Source organism: Pteropus vampyrus, unplaced genomic scaffold, assembly GCF_000151845.1.
Source record: "Pteropus vampyrus isolate Shadow unplaced genomic scaffold, Pvam_2.0 Scaffold50, whole genome shotgun sequence".
Taxonomy (NCBI): Eukaryota; Metazoa; Chordata; class Mammalia; order Chiroptera; family Pteropodidae; genus Pteropus; species Pteropus vampyrus.
In genome coordinates, this window is record NW_011888831.1 from 931012 (window position 1) to 950462 (window position 19451).

Consider the following 19451-nt stretch of genomic DNA (forward strand, 5'->3'; position numbering starts at 1 on the left):
CATCTGTATTTCCTCTTTGGAGAAATACCTATTTAGGTCTTCTGCCCATTTTTTAATTGGATTATTTTTTTTTGTCATTGAGTTGTATGAGTTTAAAATTTTAGATACTAACCCCTTATCAGATGTATCATAGGCATATATCTTCTCCCAATCAGTAGGTTGTCTTTTTTGTTTTGTTGATGGTTTCCTTTGCTGTGCAAAATTTTTTAGTTTGATGTAGTCCCATTTGTTTATTTTTTCTTTTGTTTCCCTTGCCCGAGGGGATCGATCAGGAAAAAAATTACTAATAGCAATGTCAGAGTTTACTGCCTATGATTTCTTCTAGAAGTTTTATGGTTTCGGGTCTTATATTTAAGTCTTTAATCTATTTGAGTCTATTCTCATATACGGTGTAAGAAGATGGTCTTTTTTTTGCGTGTATTCCCTTCTGTTCTTTACAGTAGTTGTTTCAGATAGTCACACTCACCTCCCAACTCAGCAGATGGTGGCCTTTTACCCCTGTCATCAGCAGGGCCACCGTTAGCTTCCTGGCCCTTGAATTACTTGTTCTCTTACTTTTCTTCTCAGCCTTCTCTCTGGTTTCTTCAGAGAAAATGACCTGTTTCTGACCAGTGTGCTATCACTGCACTTGTGCTTTGACTGAACCCCTCACATCTTTTCCTTAATCCTCTCAGTCTTCCCTGCTCAGTCATTAGTATTTTATCTCATTGGTTTTTTCCATTACACATAAACATGCTCAGATATTTCCCTTTAAGAGAAGAAAAGTTTCTTTTTTGGGGGGGTTATACTTCTCTCTCAAGCTACCAATCTGTCTTCTTCCCTTTATAACCAAGATTCTTAAAAGAGTAATCTCCACAGCCTAACCTCTCAGTCAGTCCTCATCCTGCTGCAGTCTGGCTTCTGCCTCCACTCTGCTATGGAGGTTGCACTGGCAGAAAATACCAGCACTGTAACTGTGTCCCAGCCTTTCTACTGTTGCTGCTACTGTTTAGGTTCAGACTTCAGTTCTCCCAGGCTTATTTTAAGAGCTAACTTCTTTCCCTGCCTCTAAAATATATCCCATTCCATTTCATCTTTATAATGAAACCAAGGTAGCCTTTAAAAAGTATAAATTATGTCCCAGTCTGGTGAAAAACCCTCCAGTGGTTCCCTTTATCTCCAGGATCAAGTCCTTATTCTTCAGCCCAGCTGTTGTGCCTCACCACTGCTACCCCAGCCTCAGTCTCCAGGGCCCCAGCACTCTGTGCTGTAGCTTAACAAAAACTCTCCACAGTTCCTGAACACATTTTTATTTATGTCTTCCACTCCCTCTTTTTGGAGTCTCTCTCTCCATCATGGCCTTCTTACCACTCCTTTCCTTCCCCTGTAAAATTTTTCATCTTTTAAGAGTCAAATGTCGTCTCTGCAAGGAAACCCTTCTCAACTTTTCTGGCAGAATTAAAAGCTTTATCCTCCATGTTCACATGTCAGAATTATTTAGTTACATGTCAGTCTCCTGATTTCTCCATCTTCAGACCTTAGTAAGTGCCTAATAAATGTTTAATGAAAGAAATAGGTCTTGAAGAATAAATAAAAGATTCACAGAGACCAAAGGGTGAGAAGAGCATTACAGGTACAGCCAGCGTCCAAGGCCTAGGAGGACCTGAGAACTTGGGCATAATTCTCCAGGCTGCAGGTTCCTCCAGGCAGTGTGCTGTGACCTGCAGGGAGTTTCTGAGTTTCCGCTTTTCCTTCTTACTTCCACAGTTGGAATCCACATTAAGAGAGAAATCTCAACAGCTTGAAAGCCTCCAGGAAATGAAAATCACTTTGGAAGAACAATTAAAGAAAGAGACCGCTGCTAAGGTGATATTTTTGTTGGTAATTTAATAAAAAAGCTGCGCTGAGAATGTAGGATTACATCTTGCCCGTTGAAAAAAATATAATGCTTCTTTGAATAGTGCCACCTTCTGAAAGTTGTCAAGACTATCTGCTTGCAGAAAGAAAATGAAATGAAATTTTATTAGAGTTGGTTCAAATCTCCACACTGCCAGCTTTGGAGGCCTGTGTCATAGACCTTACTGGTGTTTTTGGCATTGTGTTAAAAAAGGGCCATGAACCAAACTTGGAATTGCCCGTAGATAGCAGCACTGCTTTGAAAGTCATTCCATTTGACTGATCTATCAGATATTTCATTGAACCATATTTGCTGCCTAAGATGATCTAGTTAGACTAAAAGTGCATGAGGCTAATTGTGGGTGGGGTTTCTTAGAAAGTCTCAGTGAGCTGTGTGTACAAACACTATGTACATGTTCTTCAATGGTCCTTTGTTTTTAGAAATGCTGCCATGTAGTCCTACTGAAGTATCTTTGTAAGAAAGATTGGAGATAGCTGGGGCTGCCTGGAGCATACTGAGAATTTTCCTGGCAGATGCTTGACTGTCAGAGGAAATCCCCAAAGTTTCTCTCTCTGTTACTGTGGTAGCTACTGATCTTAGCAGCTGCTTTTTGATGATTAATCACTGTCACCAGGCTCTTGGGAGTGATGGGTGTGTGTGTGTGGTACTTTAAGTCATTTTTTATTCTGGCTTTCAAACTCATTTCATTTTAGGGACCTAGAGCAAGTAGCTTAGGGAGCTTACACCTTTGCCTTAGAGATAAAGAGAGATAAAGGATCTAGGAATATGATGGATACCCACCTCTTCTCTCTAGTAGTAGGAGACTGCGAGTTCCTAGATTTCCTAAGTGAGTCTGACTTATGGCTGTTGGGCATTAATCCTCATTCAAAACTTGTATTATTTAGGTTACCAGTGAACAACTAATGTTTGAAGAGAAGAACAAAGCTCAGAGGTTGCAGACAGAACTAGATGTCAGTGAACAAGTCCAGAGAGATTTTGTAAAGCTTTCTCAGACTCTTCAGGTGAGTGATTTGGGGAACCCTCAGAGCACTAAGGCACTTTAAGGTGTCTTGGTACGCAGGAGAATTTGCCAATCTTGACTTGACCAGAGGATTAGAGACTATGGCTACCCCTACCCCAGCCCAGATACCTATCTGGTCATTCAAACCAGAAACCAGGTGTGTACTTCAGACTTGTCTCCCTTTCCCTCTATACCTTGCTGGTCCTTAAGAGTAAAGTATAAAGTCCTCACATACCATGTAACCCTTCCTAACCAGGCCTATCTCAACATTCTTTTCATCTCTCTGCCTTACATTGTACATTTTATGTTCTAATGTATTTTAACTACTTGTGATTCCTTGCCCACAGCACAGTAGTTCCTTTGGTAGGCATCATTGTCTCATTACTTCTTTACTCCTTTCAAGGCCCATGGGACCCTCTCTAGGCCCTCAGGCTGGGCTACAGCGGTCCACCACCTCCCCATGCTGCCTTGGCACTTGATGAATGCTGTGTCTACACTGACATTTAGAATATTGTGCTGAAATTCTCTATGTCTCCCCTCCCCGCCCCCAACTGTACTGTGGGTTCTCAGGGTTCTCATTTACCTCCATAGTCCCACTATCTTACACTGGGTCTGTTACACGGCTGCTTTTGGGATTTGCTCCATCTCAGCTAAACCAATCAAAGTAAACTTCAGAAAATCTAGACAGGAACCATCTGCACTTATCTCACTGTATTGTTTCTCCAGGTGCAGTTAGAGCGGATCCGGCAAGCAGACTCCTTGGAGAGAGTACGGGCAATTCTGAATGATACCAAACTGACAGACATTAACCAGCTGCCTGAGACATGACACCCTCATAGCAGGACTCTAGCCTGCACTTTGGGTTTTTAACTCATCTTTAGAGCAACATTAATTATTATTTAACTCTTAACTGAAGAAGTCACAAAAAAAGGAAGAATGGAGAAATGCTTATTTCTAGTGGGAGAAGACTGCAACACAGGAACAGCAAACAGCCAGGGTAATTTGCAACAAAAAGACCTTTCACATGGGAGCACAAAGGGGACTCCGGACTTGATTCCAGTGGGTGTGTGATCAGAGTTGGTGATGGAGAAAGTGCTGTTTCCTTGCCTGCATAATCCAACATTTCCCTACCCTAAAGCACCATCCCAATAGTGTTTGGAATTACATTTCCTGTTCATAGATATTGGAAGAGAGAATTTTTTCCTGTTGTCTAGAGTTCATCAGTAATAGTATTCAGTTAGCAGACAGGTGTAGATGCTGTATGAATATTTTATATTAAAATATGAAGTTTGAGAGCAGGCCATTGGCTAGAGACTGTATTTCCTAGCTCAGTACTTTTAACCATTTTATCTTGTATTGGAGGACCTTAAATGCTACTGAAACTTGCCTGAGAACCATAAGACAGTGGCAAACAAAACCAAATTCAAGAACTGAATTATGAGAATTTGAAAACTTGGCTGGGGCTGTATGTATTGGAAGTTGAGGTTAAAGGAAAAGCACAAGAAACTGTTTGGAAGCACTTTTTTGCTGCCTGGATGAATTCTGTGGGCCCACAGGTACCAGAGTCAAGCTGAACTGGTACCAGCTACTCTTTTGAAAACTGTTTTAGTTATTGGATCAGTGGAAAAAATATTAATAAAGCAAGCAATGTCTGGCAACATCTAGTATTTATAAATTTATAAATCTGCTTATTTTCAACTCAAATCAGTGGGCCTGAGTACTGTTTGTTTTAAAAGTATCAAATACAAAAATGGTGATAACTAGGTTTGACAGACACCTATTTTGTATTTCTCTTTTATAATTTAGACCTGGAGTGTGATAATGCTTATGAAGTTGGAGAAAACCCAGTTAGTATGTTCGTCAGGTTGGAAATCTGCTTTGTCATTTCTACGAGGTTAGATTCTTTTCCTATGTAAGAGAAAGCCTCAGTGAACAGGCTGCCTTAGCCTTAGCCTTATGAAGTGTTGAGGAAAGCACAAAGAATGGATTCATGTTTGCTGTTCACCTGCTGCAGTAGTATTAGCCAGTGAAAGGCTATACTGTTTAATTCATCACACAGATGGTTCAAAAGTGAAATTGTTTTCAAATAACTTTTGTGATTGGTGTTATTTAACAGCAGGGTATTTGAAGAAACTTTATGGGAATTAAGTGGATTAAGTAGATTGTTTGGCTCACTTAAAGCCACTATCAACCTTATGGTTTAAAGTGAATGGTCTTTTGTTAGAAATGAAGTCATTATGGACTAATCCTAAAGATCTTTACTTCTGTCTTCCATGGGACAAGATAAGGACTACATACCTCATTCCTTGGGTTATTGTGGTAGTCTTGCATTCATGATTATGCATTTAAAAGTACATACTAATTATGGAAATAGTGCTATAGGCTTGCCATGCATGAAACATTTTAATTGGTTTAAAGTCCCTTTGTATAAAGTACTACTTGGTTTAGATAAAGAAAACATGTATCCTCATTGAGTTACAAGGAATTTTATTCCAAAATGCAGTCTGTTTAAATTATATGACTAGTCCTTTGGGTAATCCCTGAGCTAATTTGTTTCAGATTATTAAAATTGGCACTGTAAATCAGGATGGGTAACTCATAGTCTTCCTGAACTGAACTACAGATCCCAAGGAACTGCTCTGCTGAGACACCTAGCAGATGTTTTTCTCCATGAGATGGTACTGGGCCAGTAAAATCATGATTCGAGAATCGCGGTCTCTACCGTGGCAGATGCAAACTGTTGGAACCCACTTTGTTGAGAAAATAGCCTAGAAAAACCTGAACTGAGACTCTAGGTTTTGTTAATCTATTTCTAGTATGAAATAAACTATTGTGATACTATCCTGGCAGGGAACACTTTAAACTGAGTTTTCTATTTAAATAGGAAACTAATTTAGAAGGTGGGATCTAGCCCATTTAGACAGAAAAGATCAGTTGGGTTTCACGAGTGTTCCTGTGCTTGTATTCAGTCTGTACACACGTGCTGTCACGCATGTCTAACCTGATTTACCTCCTACCTGTAACCTACCTTACCATGTGGCTTTTAATTGGCAGTCACTCAGCCATTTCTAGGCAGGTACAGTATTACCTTTCAGAACTCAGATTGGCAGGTATAAAAAGATTACCTAAAGAAAATGGAGGGCAAAACCATATACTGCATACCAACTTATTTGTCTCTTTTCTCTCTCTGAGGTCCTACACCTGTACCTTGTTCACTCAGTAACACATTAAGAAATGGTGCACAGCCAGACTTGGCTCTGAAATGTAATACTGCCTGTCAGAGAAGTGAGCCAGCAGTGGCCTTGCAGTTGTGGAGCCTGGGCTGGGCTCTAAGCAGGTTTCAGATGTAATCATTTGTTAACTGTACTGAAGGCATGTCCTTAAGAAGAAAGTGTTCAAATTAAAAAAGCTGCTGCCTAGTATACTGTGTGGCCTTTTCCTTTGAATTCTAATGTCCTGTCCTTCTTCCGAGTCAGATTTCTGTGCAGCTACTTTAAAATGCAGCTCATTTTTTTTAACTACGGAGAAAATTCATTCATTAGGGTTCATGGAGATCTGGCAGTGTGCAGCTGAAAGTCTCAGGCTTTTTTTTTTTTTTAAAATCCTAGGCCCTTGCTGAATACAATAAACTTCAGCTTATATATAAAGCACATTCCAATTTTTAAATAAAAGCATTTATTCAATAATTATGAAACAAGAAAAGTATAAAAAACGATGAACCACACCAAAGCTCACCCCAAATGCTTCTTTATAAATTAGATAATGTTTTACAATATGAGTTTAGGCCTTCACTTGTGTTAACTTCAGGTGTGAATCTGTTCCTGGTGGTGTCAGAAGTTTACATGATTTCGGATATCATTAATTTGCTTCACCATTTCTCTTATGTGTTCACCCCTGTAAAATCATAAAGCCACTCAATTTTAAGGAATACAATGAGTTAATAAGCCATTAATATTGATTCTTAAGAATTTAGTAATGTTGAAATAGAAGTGCTATGCTAAAATTAATAGTGTAAATAAGGTTTCAGATGGATAGTAATGATGTTTACTATTCATTTAAAGCTAAAAGCGGCAAACAGTACTACAACTGCTGGAAATATTTTTGAATATACTCACTGAACATATACAACAAAATCATAGTAGCAAGAAACTCATCATTTTTGATCCACCATATTCATCTCTTAAGTCCTTATCTATCACATGGCTCCTATTCCAGTAATTACTAGAAATGCAAGTGCCAAGTAATCTTATCTGAGCAGAGGAAGGTTGGTTTTGGCATATTTATTGCAAAAGAAAAGCTACCTTGCAATAATAAATTTGTAGTATTACTTACTCCTCCTTGAGGATGGACTGAATGCACTTTCGCTGGTAGGCACTGAGAGTAATGGTGGGTTTTTGAGGACTCAGTACCTTTTCCATCTTTCGCTGCTGATAGTCTTTTTTCATAGTGACCTGAAGTATCAAACGGAACAGGTTTTTTGGCTATGGTTTGATACATGTTTTCATAGTATGTATTTGTCTGTTTTATAAAATTATTTTCTGCCGAACAAAACTTAAAAAAATACAAAATTTAGTCACCCTGCATCCATTCCTACCTGTTTGATGGCATTGCCCAAATGTCGAAGTTGATCAGGTATCAGTTGTAATTCTTTCTTCATGTCTCTCTCACTATCAGAGAGAACTGGGAGTTGAGAATGAAAACTGTGAAGTACTTTTTTCATCCTTTAGAAAAGGTAAGAAAACATTTCAGGATCTCTGCTACTCAGGAGAAACACAATTATAACTAAAGATCTAACTCACGAATCTGGTGTCTGTGAAGGGGGCTCCTACAGGATAGGTTAGGGGAAAGCATCACTGCACTGTCTTACCTAACATACCTCAGAGGAGAGAGGGGAATCAATTCAATTCTGTAGGCCTCAGAGTATGCGCTCTAGGCCAATTTTCCTTAACACTGTTAATACCTGAGTACTTAACAGCACTAGGAATACTTGAGTATAGAACTGAATGTTGTACAATACACTGACCTGTTCATGATATCTTCTTGTTTTTCCTTGGCTTCCTCATATTTGTCAGCTAAGCGCTCAGCCATTTCCCGTAGACTTTTCCTAGTGGCATAAAAACCAAGACTCTTGGGGTCCACCCTGATGATTAATGTGGTCCAGCATTTCCAGGTGAGATACAGTTCCAGTCTTACTGAACTACTGTTTTTTCCTCCCTTGTTTTGGCACTTACCTTTCCTCCCGACAACAATTGAGATCCTCTAGTTGTTTCTTTTTTTGGTCACATAGTAATTTGACCCTTCAAGAGCAAAAAAAGAAATGTAATCAGAAGCTGGTCTAGGCCATTATATAGGGTCAGCTACTGTCTAGGAGCTGATACATAAGCAAAGGCCATCCTACCTCCGCTGTATCTCCTCCTTTGCCAGGTCCTGTTTAAGAATATACTGTTCCCTGAACACCTGGGTGGCTCTGCTGATAAGCTGAAGACATTCTTCGGGAGGAGGGGCTGTATCTTTTTCAGATGACCTTTAAAAAAAAATTTCTACCATTACTTTCCTTTGCTGAATAAAACAACTAAAAATAGACTCACGTCACAACCGTTTTTTTTCACTTTTTATACTTCCTGTTTTATCATTCTCATGCCTCTATTGATATCTATCCTCCCTCTATTCAGCAGCTCATTAAATATGCCCTATGTCTCTTCTAACTCCATTATGGTAAAAAGTACATAAAATGAAGTAAGTAGCTGAGAACAGAAAGGATGAACAGTAAATATGAAAACAGAAGGGAACCAGTTCTTAAACACCCAAAGCCCATACTTCAAAAATGCTGGATTTGCAACACTACGTTGCAAAATGCTTCTAATATGCTTTTCAAAGGAATCTGGGGTTTCAGCCAGAATTCGGAGGGGAGACTCTGCCACTTCAACATCTTCTTGGGTACAAAGCAGGGGAGGAGATACTGGATGGACCGTGCTTCTGCAAAATAAATAAATCTACCATGGAGTTATTTACTGTAAGTATTATAAAAAAGCATAAACCACATTTATCCAAAACCTTGAGAATCTAAGAAACACAGTGTTACTGTGTAAGAGTACTAGAATGCATGTTTTCTACCTTGAATAGGTCACCTAGGGAAGATATCCCCTTGTTCTACCAATGCTACCATTCGTCAAAGCATTTTAAACTCTGTCACTTCAAATTCTTTTTGTAAAGATCAGGACAGCACAAAAGTATAAATTCATCATGGACTCTTATTACAAGGATTTGAGAGTCAGTTATAAGCCAGTCACACACATAAATGAATCACTCATTTCCTAGGTATAATTTGGATTTAGTCAAAATCAACATTCAGCCAGGTAACAACTGTATATACGACATTCACATTCACTCAAATATTATAAATATTAACAATAGCAATTTCAGAAAGCTTGAAAGACTAAATGTTAACAGTATGGTAAGTGATTTACTTTGAATGCAATAATCTGGGAATTTGCTAAGCAATAACATTTTATAAACTTGTATTTCAGGGAGTTAGCAGAAACATGACTTGAACATATCTAGATAACTAATATTTGTGAGTTTTCCTTTTGGATTCACGTTTTTATTCTGAAGTAACCTAGCATGAGTAGGTCTTATTTCACAAAAGGTAGGATGGGTTTTTTTAAAATATATTTGAGGCAAAAAGGAACTTTTATTCTCACTGATCTCATTACTTTTTAGTCACTTTTAGTTTAAGTAACAAAATTGATAGTTATTTTCCTTTCCAAATAGTATACCTTGTCAATCTGCAAAGAGCATAGGAATTCTTTGGCTAGTAAATTAACGGCAGTATTTAGAACTACGTCAGTGTCTAGAAACACATGCTTTGAACTGACATCAAGAGATTGGGGCATGGGCAGTCTAGTGTTCAATGCCAGTAGCTCGTTAGGGACTCCTATTCCTACATTTATAGAATTCAAGAATGATATTCCAGGGCTGTTGAAAAATGGTGCTTATAGCTTAATTTGAGTTCCTTAAGGAGGAAGATTATGAGTTCAGCTATATATCACTTGTTTTCTAGAGTTTACATATTTTGTGATGTCCCTGAGGCTAGCAGAGATAAAGAAATTAAAGTGTGAGTATGGACTCTGGAGTCAGAAAGTTCTGTATTTGCAACCTAGCTCAATGTGTTACTTCATCGTTTACTTAATCTCTTGAGCCCTGTTCCCTATTCAACAAGATGGGGATGACTGACAGTGCTGTCCTTGCAGGGTTGCTCTGATTACAGGAGACAATACAGGTAAATGCCCTGACTTCTAAGCCTGGCACACAGAGCTTGATAAGCACTAAATCTAATTCATCTTAGTGGAGTTCAGTATTTATTTTTAGTATTTCTTCCCATATTTTGAATGAAGTAAAGCTTTTGACTCTCAATTAGCCGAAGAATATAGAAATCACGCCTAAAATAAATCCTTCCAGACATGTCAGAAGCAAGAGAACTATCTACCCTTCCAACCCTCAAGTCAGAAGCCAAAGCATAAAGCAAGTATCTTTAAGCCAGTTACTAAGGGCATTTTCTCAGCATAGATTTTGCAGACTTAATGAGTTGTGTGGGGAATACAAAATGGTACATACAATAAAGGCCTTATGAGACATTCGTAGGTATTGGTGATACAGATCATTGTGGGCCCCAGAATGTCAGGAACAATCCAGAATCCTTGAATCGGAGCTGGCTGCCTGGGAAAACACATAGGCACAGTTAGGTTATAAAACAGCAAGTGCAATGGAGCCAAAAGCAACAACATGGCTGAGGTCACCTTCTCAGGTCTGGGCTAAGAGCTGCCTGGGACATACTGTCAGTGCAGTAACCTCAGAGGTGGTGACTTGGAAGCCTGTAATTCTTACAGTTCTGATTGCTTTGAAACAAGCTGTCACTTACTAGTCTCTGATAAGAGGCCTCTGACTTATAAATCATTCAGGAACCCAGAGCCTCATGATACTGTCTGTAATCTTAGCAGTTATCATGATATGATGAAGTTAATTCTTTATGTGCCTTTCTTCCCAGCTTGCATATAAGCCCCAGCTATCTTTGTACACCTAGCCCAGTGTGCAACCCAGATTAAGTGCTCAGAACTTCTTGACTGAATAACTTTATCTCACATTAAAAACCTAATGCAGCCCAAAACCTGTCACAGGACTTAATTTACTGTGCACAGCGTGCATCTCCCTGTCAATCTTGGTTCTCACTTCACTGACAAAACCTCCAATAGGAAATGTCTTTCCTACCAACAAACACGCTACTTGACCTGCCTCAAGCTCATCCCATGCCCAACAGTGCATTTCTGCCCCTGGACTGATGATGCCACCTCTCACCTCTTCCGAGGATTGCTCCATCAATGCTGTAGTTTCAAAATTTCCCTATTTACCCTCAGCTGATAAACATGCTCACCCCTTCAATTCAAAACACTCTCCACTGTAATTTAAGCTCCCCCAAACCTCTTCTTTCTCCCCTTCCTTTAGAATCAGCAGTCTTTAAATTATATTATCCTTCTATCTCTCTCAATTCACCTTTTATTTGGGGGGAGGGAGTGGTAGTGAGGAGGAGTCTAAGAAGTTAAAAATATTTTATTTCATATTTTCAGTGTGATATCTGCATATCAAAGAGTATACATATACAGAGTACACTCTGTAACCATTATCCAGGTCAACAATTAGAACACTGCAGTTCTATAAGATCTCCCATTCGACCCTCCCTGATCACAACCTTCCCACTCCTCAGAGAAGTAATCACTATTCTGACTTTTATGATATTCATGTTCTTGCTTTATAGTTTTATCTATGTATTCATTCCTAAGCAATATTATTTAATTTTACCTGTTTTTTGAAATGTACATAAGTGGAATTTTATTATCTATTTTCCCCATTCACTTTTCAACCTGGTGCTATCCTCCCCAACCCCCAAAAGTATTTTCCCCAGGGTTCTCCATGAACCCCCTATATTGCTGCTTTGCTGTGCTTGCGTCATACTGCTGCCCACTGCCTCCTCTCTGAAACATACTCCTCCTTGGCATCCCTGACATATTCTCCTTCAGTCTTTCTGGCAGCCCTTGGCAAGAGTCTCCTTCCTGGCCTGGGCTCCTCTATCGCCACTCACTGATTGTAAGAAAGTGTTGCTCAAGACTCCCTTCTTAGGTCTCCTCTACTCATTCTAGGCCCTTTTTTGAGTCACCCTCACCAGAGTCATCATTCTAATGCTGACAATTCTCACATCCATACTGTGCTAGCACAGATCACTTGAAGCTCCAGAGCCACATGCCCAAGTGCCTCCGCCACTTGGATATCATATAGGAACAGAAAACTTCAAGTGCTCCCATTAACACTTCTGTCTTCCCAAATACACTTTCTCCTATGTCCCACTTTTCTGGAGGGTGCCATATCTACCTAGTTATCCCAGGCAGAAACCTGGGAATCATTCTAAATATCTCCCTTTATTCTGTTCATCAAATATTTACTGAGTATCTACTAGGCACTCTGTCAGACACTGAGTATAGAGACATGAGGGGATAGTAAATAGTATGAAACAGACATGGTCTCTGCTCTCAAGAAACATATATTCTAGTAGTGGTGAGAGACATTAAACAAACACAAACATCAATTTTAATGTGCTACACAGAAAAAGGGAGAATAACAGAACCCTAAGTTGGACTACGGAATCAAGGAACCCTTTTTGAAGAATTAAGAGTTAGCCAAGTGAAAACAGCAAACTAAGGCTGCAACTGGGGAAATACCTTCCAGACAGAGAACACAATATATGGAGTGGTCCTGAAGCAGGGAGAGCTTTGGATGAACATTTGATGAACTGATACTCTTAGAGGTAAGTCTGTATGTGAGTGTAATGCACGCACATGTATCTGAACTAGTGAAACAAACAATTGTTATCTGTGTATATAAGAAGAGAAGATTCTTACCTGCATGGCAATGGCTTAGTACATAGGATGTGCTCTACAAAGCATTTCTGTTCGGTAGCAAGTTCCTGTAAACTATCCTTATCTTCTTCATCTGAAAGGAATAAATTACCACATTGTATAAGTTAACACACAAAGCCTCCAAATTAAAATGCTGACAATACTAATTAAATGCAATTAAGTATCTGTCTCAGACCATTGCTTAAGGACTATGCCTTTCTTACAGAAATCTCCTTTCCACAGGAGTCTAGATTTCTGCCCCAAGAAGAGAAGTGAGTTTTCCTTGGTCAAGTTTCTAAATGCAGAAATGTTTCACTGAGAACAATCCCAGAAAACATTCCTTTTCCACAGTCTCTTCCTCACTCAACCCAATTTTATTTTTATAACAGCTTTTTCAAATATAATTCACATAACTCACCCACTTAAAAGTAAATAATTCAATGGGTTTTTAGTATACTAAAAGAACTGTATAACCAATAATAAACCCCCATACCCATGAACAATTGCACCCGTTTCTGCCAATGCTCCCAGACCTAGGCAACAATCATTAATCTTTTTTCTGTCTCTGTGGACTTGCCTATTCTAGACATTCTATATAAATAGAATCATACAACAAGCAGTTGTCTTCGTCCACTTAGCATAATGTTTTCAAGGTTCACCTATGTTGCAGCATGTGTCAGTACTTCATTCCTTTCTACTGTTGAATAATATTCCATTGTATAGATAACCATATTTCATTTATTTAATCATCAGTTGATGGACACTGGGCTATTAAGCTATTATAAACAGTGCTGATATGAACATTCATTTACACGTTTTTGTGTGGACAAATGTTTTCATTTCTCTTGAGTATATACTCAGAAGTGGAACTGCTGGGTCATAAGGTGTTTAATAATTTGAGGAACCGCCGGACTGTTTTCCCAAAGTGACTGTATGCTTACATTTCTATAAGCAGTATATGAGTCTCTATTTTTCTACGTTCTTGTCAATACTTGTTATTGTCTGTCCTTTTTTGATTTTAGCCATTTTAGCAGGTGTGAAGTGCTATCCTGTGATTTTGTGATGTCATTAACATGACTAATTTTTTAAAATGTTTTCATGTGCTTATTGGTTATTTGTATATCATCAATAAAATGTCTATTCAAATCCTTTGTCTATTTTTTAAATTGGGCTATTAATCCTTTTATTATTGAGTTTTAAGAGTTTTTCATATAATCTAGATATAAGTTCAGTATCAGATATATGATTTGCAAATATTTACTCCCATTCTGTGGGTTGTCTTTTCACTTTTGTGATAGTGTTTTCTTCTAAGAGTTCTACAGTTTTTGTTCTTATATATAGGTCTTTGATCTATTTGAGTTAATTTTGTGTGTGGTGTGAGGTAGGGGTCCAATTTCATTATTTTGCATGTAGATGTATACTTGTCCCAGCACCATTTGTTGAAGGGACTATTCTTTCCCCCACTGAGTTGTTTTGATACCTGTGTTGAAATCAATTGACTGAAAGTAAAGAAAGGTATATTTCTGGACTCAATTTTATGCCATTGACCTATATCTGTATATCCTTATGCCAATATCACACTGTCTTACCATACTTTTTTAAGAAGTTTGGAAATTGGGAAGAGAGGGTCCTCCAACTTTGTTTTTCAAGATTGTTTTGGCTACTCTAGGTCTCTTACAAATCCATGAATTTTAGGACTGGCTTGTCAATTTCTGCAAAGAAGCCAGGTGGAATTGTGATAAAGATTGCATTAGATCTCTGTATCAATTTGGGGAGTAATGCCATTTAATAATAATAAGTTTTCTGATCCATGTACATGGATGATTTTTCATCTAGTTAGCCATCTTTCATTTCTTTCAATGTTTTGTTTTAAGAATATGTTTTGCACTTCTTTTGTTAAATTCATCCCTAAGTATTTTATTAATATCGATGCTATTATAAATGGAATTGTTTTCTTAATTTCCTTTTGGATTATTCATTGCTACTGCATAGAAAGAGAACTGATATTTGTCAATTGATCTTATATCCTGTAACCTCTCTGGACTTGTTTATGAAAGAGTTTTTTAGTAGGTCCCCTATGATTTACCATATAAAAGATGAGATCTTCAAAAAAAAAGATAGTTGTACTTTTTCCTTTCTAATATGGATACCTTTAATTTCCTTTTCTTGGCTAATTTCCCTGTCTAGATCCTCTATTACAATGCTGAATATAAGTGTTGAAGATGTGGCCTCGTTTCTTCTTGCTGATTACAGTAAAATGTGAGGGAAAAAATAACTGAAGGAAGAAATGTTAAAAAAAAAAAAAAGGAACAAGGACTTGATGATTTGGGAAATTCTCAGCCTATCTGGATGGCAAAAGATGCTAAAATTAAGGAACAGTCACTGTCAGGAAAGCATGTTTTAGAGAAAAAGCCACTGGTGTAGCTGCTCGATCTTTTGCTAATACCTCAGAAAGATCAAAAGGTCAGAATGTTGTCACACAAAAGGCTCCTTGAAGAGACTGTGACTTAGATCCTTCATCAGAAGCCAAAAATTAAGATGAAATTATCTAGAAAAGATTTGTAGATGAACCTCTTATCTACTATAGTGACTCTTCATGATATGTACATGAGACCCAAAATGTTCTTGAGATTTTATATTTGTAGAAACACTGCTGGCTTGGACTGAAAGAATCAGAGATGAGAAAAGACTGTTCTACTTTCAAAATTCTATAGGCGGGAAATGGGCTAATAAAACTATTCAACTACAAACAAATGCTACCTTTCCTGAAAAATGAAGAGGGCAGAGCAGTAAGCTGAGAGGATTATCCCCAGGCCTTAAAACCTAACAAAATTTGGATTTTGAAATTGCCTAGAATTGGTGGTTCTTTTTTTTCTTTCCTTCTGAACTGGAATGTCTGTAACCTATGCCTGTACCATTATTGTGTTCTGGAAACAGATAAGGTGTTTTTAGTTTCATAAATCTATAGGTAGAGATTTTGCCCCAGGGTGGATTATACTCAAACCTTATCCATATTTAATTTAGATTATTTAGATGATGAGAATGGAAACTTTTGAGCTCATGAGATTTAGATTCTGAACTCTGTGTCGTTATAATGATGTTAGGGTCAATGTATTTTGCACACGGTCTAATGTGAATCTTTGGGGGCACTGGGGTGAAATGTAGTTGGCAGAATCATAGACTACTCCAAAATGTCTGTGTTCTAATCCACACACGGTACCTGTGAATATGTTAGGTTACATAGCAAATGGGGCTAAAGCAAAAGAAGGCAGAAGCAGCTAGAAAAGGCTAGGAAATGGATTCTTCCCTAGAGCCTTCAGAAAGGAACACTGTTCTGCCTAGTGAGATGATTCTAGGACATCTAACCTATAGAACTCTAATAAATTTGTGTTGTTTTTAAGCCACTAAGTTTGTGGTGATTTATTATAGCAGCAATAGAAAGCTAAGTACAGGAAGCACTTGGTTTTTCACCATTAAGTATGGTGTTAGCTGTGGGTTTTTCATCGATGCCTTTTATCATTTTAAGGAATTTCCTTTCTATTACTGATTTTTGAGTGTTTTTAACATGAAAGGCTATTATATTTTCCTAAATGGTTTTTCTCTATTAAGATGATTATACAGTTTTGGTCCTTTATTCCATTGATATGGTGTAATACATTAATTGATTTCTGGATGTTAAACTAACTTTGCATCCCTGGGATAAATCTCACTCAGTCTGGTGTATAATCACTTTTATATGTTATTGGATTTGGTTTGCTAGTATTTTTTTAAGGATTTTTTGCATCAATATTTATAAGAGATGTTTGTAGTTTTCTTTTCTTGAACATCTTTGTCTGGTTTTGGGTATCAGGGTAATACTAACTTCATAGAGTGAGTTGGGAAGTGTTTCCTCCTCTTGTATTTTCTGGAAAAGCTTGTGAAGAATTGATAGTAATTCTTTAAATGTGAAGCCATCTTGTCCTGAGCTTTTCTTTTGGGGTAGTTTTTTGATTACTAATTTAATTTCTTATTATAGGTCTATTCAAATTTTTTACTTATTCTTGAGTCAGTTTTCGTAATCTATGTCTTTCTAGAAATATAGGTTCTAGGTTATCTAATTGCCATAATTGTTCATGTTATTCTTTTATAATCTTTTATGTTTTTGTAAGGTCAGCAGTAATATCCCCTTTCACTTCTCATTTTAGTCATTTGAATCTTCTCTCTTTTATTTCTTGGTCAGTCTAGCTAAAAGCTTGTCAATTTTGGTGATCTTATCAAAGAAACAACTTCTGGTTTCATTGATTTTCACTATTATTTTTCTATTCCAAACTACTTTTTGAGAGAGTCTGTGAAATATACTGAAAAGCACAGAATACTCACCTGATCCGAGAAACTTATGAAGTTTATGAATCCAAGTTAGCCCAACACTATGTACACCAGCTTCATGAGTACAATGATACCTTGAGGGACATTTGGGATCTGCAAATGGAATCATTAATGATACAAAGGTAGCCAATAGAAAATGGAAAGATTTCATCCCAGCAGCCCACAAACACATTTGTTGATAGAAGTCATGGAAAATCGAAAGGAGCTTCATATTGTGGCACTATGTCCAGGGTTTAAAATTTTTTAAATGTGAATTCAATTTTCAAATATGTTTTAAGTATTTTTAAAAGTATAATAAACACAATCCAAATATGTTATTTTCTAAATAGTAAAACAACAGAGTTCACCAAAACATAAGCACTTGCTGTCCAGTTTATACCTTTCTGTCTATCTCTGTGTATTTATAGTTCTTCAAAATAAAATGGTGATTAATAAAGGTTATAGCTCTGTGGAAAACCTACGCTTGCACACATTTACTTACATAAGATTGTTGAAGCAAGTACACTCCTACAGCACAGATATTAAAAAACTTCAGTGCAATTGATTAGTGAACAGTTCTGTCATAGTACAGTAAGTCAGGTGTGAAATGTGAAATTTTACTTCCCTTGATAATGTTTATGTACAGATAGTTTTTAAGTTTAAGTTTTGGATATAATTTTTGTTTAAGCAATCATTTATATTTATATTAAGAAATATGAGCAGTTGTTACATAACTTTAATGAAATTTTCTTATAATTCTTTTGAGCCCTAGTATCAGTAAGACTAAAAGATGAACTCCTGAATACTTATTAGACAACTAAAACTAGATAGAGTAATAATGTATATACTAAACCTGATTTAAGATGGCAACTGTCATCCATAAGCCCCTAAATTAAAATTTTCTTTTCTCTAACAGCTTCACTTTCTTACTGTTGACTTCATAGTAAGTAAATGTTGTAAAGTGGCTGTTACATTATTTGTTTTATATGTTGAGGTTCTGCATAACACTTCAAAAAAAATATTATGCTATAAGAAGTTTAAAAACTGGTCTATCGCAATCATCTCTCTAAACAATAAAATACTGAAAAGGTTCTTTTCATTTGCTTGAGACTTAATTTAAAGCTTAAATTATCTCATCAGGTCTACCATTGTTTAAAACGGCACTTCAAAATGTGTCTGTGGTGCTAAAGTCAACGGAAAAATCTTAATATTGGGAGGTAACAAAAATCTGTTAAGAAAAACATTAGTAACTGAAGCAGGAAATTTGTTAGACAACCCCTACATTATATGTTATTTATTTCACTTATGTCATTAAAAATCTGGATTTCAGGGATTGTAATGTCTTCAGTACAAATACTAATGAATCAAAAATTTATTACTTCACATATGAAAATATTAACTCTTATTAGAAGAACGAAGATAAAAATGCCTACATTTAAGATTTCCCAAAGATATGAGTATCTCTATAAGGAAATCTATTAGTTTACATGACTTTAACTCAGTAGGTCTCAAGTTCCTTATCTACAAAGCAAAGTTCTGAGACATACGTCTCCAAACACTGTTGAATTAGACATGCCCAGAGTTCTCTTTATTGGTTTATTATATAAGGACTACTAGCCCCTTAAATGTTTTGGCTATACTTTAGTACAGAGTTGAAGCCATTATTACCAAACTTATGCAAACTAGCTAATAAGACTTTAAGCAGATTTGGTCAGGTTGCTACAAAATTGAACTCCCTCTCTCTGTAATGGACAGAAGAAAACTATGAAAGGCACACCCAATATATTCCAGACTGCGTAAGCTTTGTTCCTCATTCTTCATAGAGGAGACAAGATCCTAGAGACTCTGAAAAAGGGTGGAGGGGCAAATAGGATTACAAGAGTTTTGTGTTAGAAGAGACCTTAAAGATCATTTTATGTTATTCCTATTGTTTTCAGACAAAACAAACCGAAGACCAGAGAAACTGAGTAAATGCTCAGTACTATAGAGCATATTAATGTTAGAGCTGTAACTAAAACCTCGGACACTCCAGACTCCTAGTCACACATTCCTTCCATTCAGCCATTCTGTGTCTGAACAGCACATTCTTTGACTGTCTCAGCTGTTTATCCAAGAGCTTCCTAGATGAATATAAATAAGTTGCCAGTGGAACCAACCCAGGTAAGTTAAAACAAAAGAAAAAAGATAAAAAGAACAACATTCAAACTGGATCTGGGTAGAATGTGTTCTAAAAAATGAAGAAAGATATTTTAAAGAGATCTTAGTA

General features: G+C 37.1%; 2 protein-coding genes across 5 annotated transcripts in view; one reads left to right on the forward strand and one right to left on the reverse strand.

The window, feature by feature from the left end:
* The window catches only part of RABEP1 (rabaptin, RAB GTPase binding effector protein 1), a 92453-nt gene extending 86134 nt beyond the window's left edge, over window positions 1-6319 (forward strand). For both annotated transcript variants that reach the window (XM_011359744.2, XM_023530419.1), the window contains 3 exons: window positions 1747-1845; window positions 2782-2898; window positions 3624-6319. In XM_011359744.2, the coding sequence (XP_011358046.1) occupies window positions 1747-1845; window positions 2782-2898; window positions 3624-3725 (318 nt within the window). In that variant the 3' untranslated portion in view covers window positions 3726-6319. The remainder of the gene's footprint in view (window positions 1-1746; window positions 1846-2781; window positions 2899-3623) is intronic.
* Window positions 6320-6549: 230 nt separating this feature from the next.
* NUP88 (nucleoporin 88) overlaps window positions 6550-19451 on the reverse strand; it is a 30578-nt gene continuing 17676 nt past the window's right edge. For all 3 annotated transcript variants that reach the window (XM_011359750.2, XM_011359749.1, XM_023530420.1), the window contains 10 exons: window positions 17201-17299; window positions 12845-12935; window positions 10512-10613; window positions 8715-8873; window positions 8296-8421; window positions 8129-8194; window positions 7921-8001; window positions 7492-7618; window positions 7230-7348; window positions 6550-6791 (listed from right to left, as the gene is read on the reverse strand). In XM_011359750.2, the coding sequence (XP_011358052.1) occupies window positions 6728-6791; window positions 7230-7348; window positions 7492-7618; window positions 7921-8001; window positions 8129-8194; window positions 8296-8421; window positions 8715-8873; window positions 10512-10613; window positions 12845-12935; window positions 17201-17299 (1034 nt within the window). In that variant the 3' untranslated portion in view covers window positions 6550-6727. The remainder of the gene's footprint in view (window positions 6792-7229; window positions 7349-7491; window positions 7619-7920; window positions 8002-8128; window positions 8195-8295; window positions 8422-8714; window positions 8874-10511; window positions 10614-12844; window positions 12936-17200; window positions 17300-19451) is intronic.